The sequence below is a fragment of the Ornithodoros turicata genome, chromosome 4 (genome assembly GCF_037126465.1).
Source record: "Ornithodoros turicata isolate Travis chromosome 4, ASM3712646v1, whole genome shotgun sequence".
Classification (NCBI taxonomy): domain Eukaryota; kingdom Metazoa; phylum Arthropoda; class Arachnida; order Ixodida; family Argasidae; genus Ornithodoros; species Ornithodoros turicata.
This window is the reverse complement of record NC_088204.1, coordinates 74,857,874-74,865,937: the sequence shown is the minus strand read 5'-3', so window position 1 is coordinate 74,865,937 and position 8,064 is coordinate 74,857,874. Positions and strand designations below refer to the sequence as shown.

Genomic DNA, 8,064 nt, shown 5'->3' with positions numbered 1-8,064 from the left:
TTGTCCACGACGTGTCAAGGTCAGCGAAAGCGAAATGTGAAGGATTATTCTTCGTTCCTGCGTCAGCAAGCGCCCATGATGCAATGCGTGCGCAAAGACCACTGGGATTTTCTGAACTTGTCTAATAGCCTTCCGATGTGGAATGCTTGCCGCTCTTATTGCGCTAGGGAAGTGTATTGTTCTGGTCTCGGCTCATTTGTATAGCTTTTAGTTTAAATTCGTTTATAAGTTTCCAATTTATAGGCAATTTATATCTCAAAGTACACGTTCGTCTCAGGATATTTAACGAGGACGATTGATTTAAATAATGACTGACTCGTGTTCTGCTATCTCGCTTTTGCAAAAAAATTAAAGTAAGTGTATAAGTTAATTATTGAATCTTAGTTAATTAGTTATCCAGTACTTAGATACGCTTTCTGACATAACGGGCCGCATAACCCACCTGCAAAAAAATCTGTGTAGCTTCCACAGCTGTTTTATTAACAATGTGTAACAGATAAAAATGAACACCCGGTATATTAATATTCAATTAATGAACGAGATAACAAATTAACTCGTCACAAATGTGTTTTTATTACGAACCTGCGCATGTGTAGTGCAAATGGTATTCGTATAATCATATGGGGTTCCACTAAAGACTCATCAGAAGATCGTCCGTTAGAGATGCCCAACGGGATAAATATTCAGCAATTTTCTTTCGAAATCGTTTATTTCCCACAAGCACAACGGAGAAATGTAGAACGCGTGTACATAGAAGGAAACAGCTTTGCTTCGTGTCAGTTTTAGGCACTTCAAAACTACAAAACAATCATCTTTCAATAATAATAAAAAAAAAAAAATTACGAACTCAAACTCGCGGCAGCTTCGCGGCAGCAAACACAAACGAAGAAGAAGAAGAAAAAAGGCCAGTCAAATCTTACCTTGGTAATGTATTTACATTCCAAACTGGTGGTAACCCTTGAAGTGTTTTTTTTTTATTTCACATAAACTGTAATCACATCAAAAGCTCACTCAAACCTTCTGTACAAGGCAGCACATGTACAAGGCACAAAAAAGCTTCGAACTCCTGACATGAGATGAAATATGTACACATCACGCATTTTATCGAACTTTACAGAAACTAAAGAAGTATAAAAAAACAGAAAAATAATTTGTCAAAGTCCCGCTTATTCACCCGTTCCAACTCATTCTCTGTACTAATTACACAGGTTGCGCCATCTGCTGGACCAAGTACAACTACGGTCCAGTTCGCCTTCGCCGCGATAGGTGGCGTTACAGACTGGGCAGTTTCCGCAGGAGCTCCTGCTATGTTCATCGCATATTATACTTGAGCGTCCTTGATATCAAGCATTCAAGCTCTCCATTTGAGTGTAATAATATCTATAAGTAGTATCGAAGTGGTGCTGCTAGTCTCTTCGCAGGTGGTTTAAACCAATCAAATCTCGCTGCGTTATCTGATTGCTGGTGCTGCAAGCAATAACCTCTGAAAAGCGAAACATATCTCAACAAACGATCAAACACTCTTGCAGCTTGTTCGCAACCGCACTGCGAATCTCACACAACATTCATCAATCAATCAATCAACGAAACACAGGCGCTAGCACTTCATTCATGGCACCACTCTGGGTAAAAACGGGAACGAAAAAAAAAAAAAAAATCATTTACTGAACAATAAGGAAAAAAAAAAAAAAAAAAAGAAGAAGAAAGCGGACAACACGTTCTCCTCAAGGCACATTAGGGTCCGTCTTCCGTTTGGATGAGTAAAAAGAAGAGAAAAAAGAAAAGAAAAGATAAAAGAAGCCGCACTAAAAACACAAGGAAAAAAGAAAAACTATGTCTAAAGTGTCCTTGACGAAATAGGCGCAATAGGCGTCACAGTTCATTTCACACACTCAGAAGTCCGCTCTTAGAGTTCACCGTAATCATAGCCAGTAGGAATGGGGAAGATGCTAACAGCGCTCACGAATATGTTCGATCATGTCGTAAAAAACGAAAAAAAAAAAAGCGTCAATATAGCTGCTGCGAATAAAGAGGGGAAGGGAGGCGAGAGAGAGTAGAAAAAGAAAAATTAAAATAAAAAAAGGCCAATATGGGTGAACGGTAACTTCGATCATGTAAGTTCACAATCGTCTGTACGATAAACAGGAAATGCTGGGAAACCGCTGGGAAATCAGCATTGACAGCGCCACCTAAAATAAAGACCGTTAAACGACGTGATGTATAGTCGTTAAGAGTCCGCCAATCACGACCGTGCTTCTCGCGACCTTTTATGGAGACGAGTCACGTGCGCGGCCGGCAACGCGGCTCCTTTGCTATGTCGCTTTTTCTGCTTGTGAAGCATTTAAGTCGGCGTATTCTTAAAGCAATTTCTGCGAGTGCTGTATGAACGACGGCCCCATAAGCATCTTATTCTAGTAACCATGTTTAGTAACTCGCATAAGAGATGGAGCTACATGCGCGGTGGCGCAGAACAGAACGCGACGGCTATACGAATGAACTCCGAAATACCCTGACGTCATTGGGTCCACTTCCTGTGAACACCGATCGTAGCACTGTTGTAGAAGCAGACGACGTTGCAGACGACACTGAGGACGCCGCACCGACAGAGTTCCGCTGGTTATACAAGTGCGTTCGTTTAGCGCACAAAAATTCCCTCCGCATTCTCCAACGACTGGGATCTACTTTCTGCCGCGTAGGAAGAGACGAATTCCTGCGAAGCACAACGCACACAAGTGAATGCGGCGTAGCTGTACAAAATGGAACTTGTGAGCTGTATCCCCCTGTAAACTTGAGGGTAGTTTTCTTTGTGATGTCTTCTATCTTGTCAAATAAAACGATCGCGGTTTGATGATGACTCGTCGGTTGGGCTTTCCGTTAGCCAGGAACTTAAGTGGCAGGTAAAACATCTTGGAGTTTTGGTAGAGATTCTTCTTGTTGAAGGGCTTCGTCAGTGTCTGCTTGCTGAGTCCCTTAACAACCTGTTGGAAGATAAAGAAAACGAAACGAAAGAGTTAGTGAAGAACCGCCAGTCAAATATGAAAATCGTACTATTGCCCGGTTTCACCACGTTTCAACCGAGCAAATTTAACGCAAAATTCTGCTTCACTAAAGGGAGTTATTGTCACTGCAACATTCATCATGTCACCGACTAACATTTGTAAAAAAGAATAGACCTATACCCGGGAAACGTCATCAAGACGTTGCTACACAGGCTGAAACCGAAACAAACTGGAAGGGGAGGGCTAGGTTCCACGAATCTGAAGCTGTCTGAAGCATGAAGCAATCAGGATCTTCTTGCTACATGTCTGTTCGTTGTCTTCCCTCGTCTCAAGGAAGGTTCCTTGACGCTCCTTCATTTTACGTGGACATGTATAGGGGTCGGGATGTTGTCTGTTTGAGCCAATCGCCGCAGACTATTTCGAATACAGGCTTTATGTGGCAACCAGTGACTCTCCATGCGGCTGATATTGGCTCGTACCCATGGACACGGCCACCGAAAGCATGGTCGTCATTGGCGGACTGTTATGGGACTGGATTTTGATTATCTAGGTGTCGTCGGCAATGCAAGAAGCAGGCAGATGACGTCATTTCCTCTCCCCAATAATGTGAAGTAGTAAAAAGTAAAGTGTGAAGAAATGAACCCTTCTCCCGGCTCTTCTGTAGAGGATTGCGGTACCTGCCCAGGTCTCTATCTATATAGTCGTAGATCGTGCGGCATTCGTCGTGCAGACGTGTTCTATAATTGGCTTTGCCGCTTTGGGGGACAGCCTAAGATTTCCCTCATGTCTTCCGCCTCCATGCACAGACATCCTCGTGAACCGCAAGTGCGTGCATAATGCACTCATAATGAAGAATTAGCCACATAGGCCGCAGAGCCGTATAACATATAGCCGTATAAAGGTAACAGAGACTATTGTATGCTATATAGCATTTAAACGAATTCACGTGAAAGCAGTAAAATGTAACTGCTTTCTCTTAACTGCGAAGAAATCGCACCCAACTCTGAAAAAAAATTTCAAAATTTTAAGATCGTAAGACGGACGCATGGGTTAGAATAAAGGGAAATTTAATAGTACACCCGTCCTTACGTTTCTGGAACATCTAAATCGCGGTTCACCTGCGGGTTGAAATTAGTGCCTGCGTTATTTCCCATCAAGTCGAATTATTGACGAGAGTATTTATCCTTTATGCCCCCATGTTTGAGTACGAATAATAGAAGACAGAAAGAAGAAGACAGGTGGAAGACAAAATTAATGGCTGTTATGCAGACTCTATACATGGCGGTTCGTAGGAATAAAAGTACAACGTGTAATTACTTTGTTCAACCTAATCATATATTTATAGATTAAGACTGTAGGGTTTAATGGGTTATTGCACTACCGCTCCGAATACTAAATGCATAAAACGTAAAAAAGGCAAAGCGGTATTCTTAACAATTACATTTAGACTACTTAGTGTAAGCAATAACTTGTACAAGGATAAGCGAGACAGTGTCAATAAACCGCATTAGGAACTAAGGGCTTAAAACAAATATATGAGAAGCTGGTTATTGCCGGACGCAAAGATTGATTTTTCCTTGAAAGCCAGTTTTAATTAATTATATTAAGATAATAATAATAATAATAATAATAATAATAATAATAATAATAATAATAATAATAATAATGTAATATAGTGATAAATGAAGAGCATAAATATTAATGTAGCCCGTGGAATTAAATACACCAAGTCCTAAGAGCAGGGCATCGCTGCAACACCGGTCTATACCATGTGGCAATCGGGAAACGTGACCACATAATGCCGATACTCACCTCGAGAGGGCGCGCGTTGGACATAAACTGAATGGGGAGCTTGAAAAGCGGTGAGAAAATGTCAGCCGCTGGCTTCGGGGGTTGCTTGGGTCGCAGGAAGGTGCTGACGTAGTAGACGGGGGAGTCACGAAGGGAGGCACGTTTCCACATAGACCGCAAGGGGGCGAGAAAGTCGGACGCTTGCGCTGCCCATTCGACTACCCCAGCGGCGCCGCTACCCGGGGTGGGTGACGTCACTATCAAGGTGGCCAACAGCAAGGCCACGGCTGCTGTTCTTGTGGATGGTGACGTCGAGAACCTATGAACAGGAAAATAAATAAATAAACAAGTAAATTAGGTAAGGGATATTATTTGCTGCCTATTAATCTGTCATCGAAAACTGCCATCGATTGGAATGACCTCCCCACTAACCTCTCACTCATCGACGAAAAAATGTACTTTCCGCAAGCACTCTTATACTCACTACTAAGCGCTCACTCTTATACCATGATCACCATTCACATCAATGTATACAGTGCTGTAGTTTTATTGTATTTATACTTTCTATATGTACGCATTCATGTTTTTGTATTGTTTTTTGTAACACTGTGTACACTGCTCTATCACACTTTGGTATTGCATAAGACTGTGTATAGCAAACATTCCTTTCTTAATTCCCACTGTATTCCCACCCACATGTAATGTCCATTAGGACCTTGGTGTACTGTAAAATAAATACAATAAAAATAAATAAACATTATAATTTTCTCTACTAATCTTGAGCAGTAATTATCTCTAATCGTTCTTTCGTGATATCCAGTCAAATACAACACGATAGCTTATCGTGGTTACAGACAATTTTTTTCAAGACAAGCGTTTCGTATAGTGAAATCTTTTTGCACGTAGGCATGCAGATATGTATATTTCATGCAAACGTGGATGAACAGCATGGTTCCCACGGGGCCCAGAACAAAGATCACAGCCATTTTTCTGTATATTCTGAGGTTGATTGCGGGACACTGCATTTTAAAGCGAGAGCTTTTTGGACCGACCGAGCGACAGTGACACCAGCAACACGTGGTCGAAGGACTGTATTTACGGTAGGCTAAAATTGTGTATCCACCACAATATCAACGTAAAACAACAACAACAAAAATCAAACGATTTCACAGAACATGAAAACACTTTCAATTAAAGGTTTAATAGTGATTTCAAAAAAGTTTGGTCAAAAATCGCCGCAAACGACATGGCATTATAAAGCTACCACATCTCAACGCGTTTGGCACAAATGCCCAAAAAAGGAGCCCATTTTCATCTTCCAGGCGTTTTCTCCCCTTTCGTTGGCAACCAAGTCGAACTCAATTTTTTTGCCGCGTGATCTTTTGTACGTCATTGTGTCACAAACACAAGTGGTTGAGATATTTGTCGTACGCAATCATTTCAAAGATGTCCAACGCCCTTATGCCACACAGCGGTCCATGCAAGGCGACCTACTCGCTTAAACCGCCATCCGTCACTCAATCCTTTCGCAAACAGAGGATGAATACCAGTGGCGCACTCTGCCGATGAGTTCACTGACTTCTACAACGCCCTAACACTCTCGTTAGCTTACACGAAGAGATCAAGAACCAGTCGAAAGTGAACGTACCCGAGATCGGCGTCAATCGCTTCCTTTCACACAGGGGCGGACCCCTTTAAGCCCCCCTCTCAAGCACCCCTACGCGCACGCTATGTTCTGCTAAAGGGTTCGCAGGTCCCTCCCTACAAAGGCACGTCGTCGTCTGCGAGCGAGCACTAAACGACCAGGGAAGGAGGGGGGCGAGATATAACGCTTCTCGTGCAGGCCGTCCGTCTGCTTCGAAAGGGACAGGTGTGGTTTTTATGTTGCTGTCAATCGCACGAGGTATTCGGCTGTTATACTTAAGCTAACGAGGATGCGGAAGTGCGCTTTAACGACGGCAGACAGATGGGTAGGTGTGAATCTCACCGCGCCCCTTGTTATAGCGTGATGGCTGGTATACATAGGATGGGGATAAAATTTAGAGATGCTATCTTGTTAGCAGACGGTCTTGTGATCAGACTGTATCGTGAATGCGCGTACATACCACGACCTACTAGATTTAGCGACCATGTCATAATCGGCACCTCCTATGCAGGAGAGTGCAGGAGCCCGTCCGCACTGTCCGCTAGGGGCGCTACGCATCGGCCCGCGAGATTTCCATCGTGATTGGATAATGAAAATTTGAATTTTGATCGTAGCAGACGACAGCAACAGTTCCCACGAAAACTCGTACTCGTTGAATGATGATAACTGGACGCCCTCTCAATCAAACTTCAGCGTTTTTCATTGGCCGCAGTTTGGCATGGGAGAAGCCATGACACCGAAAATTTCCCCAAAAATGGCGGCGTAACTTGGAACAGCTCGGAATTTCATGACAAAGAATTTCCATCAATAACTTTAATTTTATTCTGCATGTATGTATGTTATTGTAATAATCTTGGAAATCACCTTTAAATTACGCTGCAGTATCGATGTTTACGAGGTTTTATGAATGCGTTTCGTCGTCCTTGTTAGGCCTAGTAACGACAGCGATCGCCAGAAAATAGCAAGAAAAACGCTACGGATGCCTAAAATTTGCATTGCACGACAGACATTTATTCATACACACACCTTTGTCTATTCTTGACCCCGTCTTGTTATGTTTCAAATTGAAATACGTGCAATACCGACAGTCTGTTCCAACAAGCGGTTCTGCTCAACGTTCACAGAGTAGGTCATAGGAGACCTACTCTAATAGCGAATTCGGGTGGTCACTTCGTGGCAACTTTTTTTCCAGGTGCCGAGCAGTCATGTTCGCGCGCTTTCCGAGCGCCAGCAGGGATTAATAACGAATTGTATTTTGGGCTCGTGATTGGTCAGACAGCTAAAAAAAGTGGGTGGAGCACCAAGTACGGGCAGGTCCCATTAATGGCCAAACTCCCTTTTAATACACGGCTCTGGTGCAACCGACATGGCACACACATGCTCCACACATAGCAGACGACACCATCGAACCTGTCGTCTGCTACGGAATATCTTACGGCTTGCCGGAGGATATGCCCCATGCGTAGATGATCAAAGTCGACCGCTCGCGCTCACTTGGTAGCAGTGCGCATCTTCCGTTTGAGTATTCCAAGGAGTATTGCTCGTCTTAATGCACGGTAAGTGCATGGCTTGCATATACTTATCCTTTGCCACTGCCGAAAGCAGCTTGCAAGATCTACAACACACACA

The 8,064-nt window shown here is 43.2% G+C and overlaps 1 protein-coding gene across 1 annotated transcript in view; it reads right to left on the bottom strand.

Annotated features, from left to right (window-relative positions):
* Window positions 1–696: 696 nt before the first annotated feature.
* LOC135393490 (uncharacterized) overlaps window positions 697–8,064 on the bottom strand; it is a 66,330-nt gene continuing 58,962 nt past the window's right edge. The window contains exons 2-3 of the mRNA XM_064623900.1: window positions 4,812–5,109; window positions 697–2,978 (exon numbers count right to left, since the gene is read on the bottom strand). Of these exons, the coding sequence (XP_064479970.1) occupies window positions 2,817–2,978; window positions 4,812–5,109 (460 nt within the window). The 3' untranslated portion in view covers window positions 697–2,816. The remainder of the gene's footprint in view (window positions 2,979–4,811; window positions 5,110–8,064) is intronic.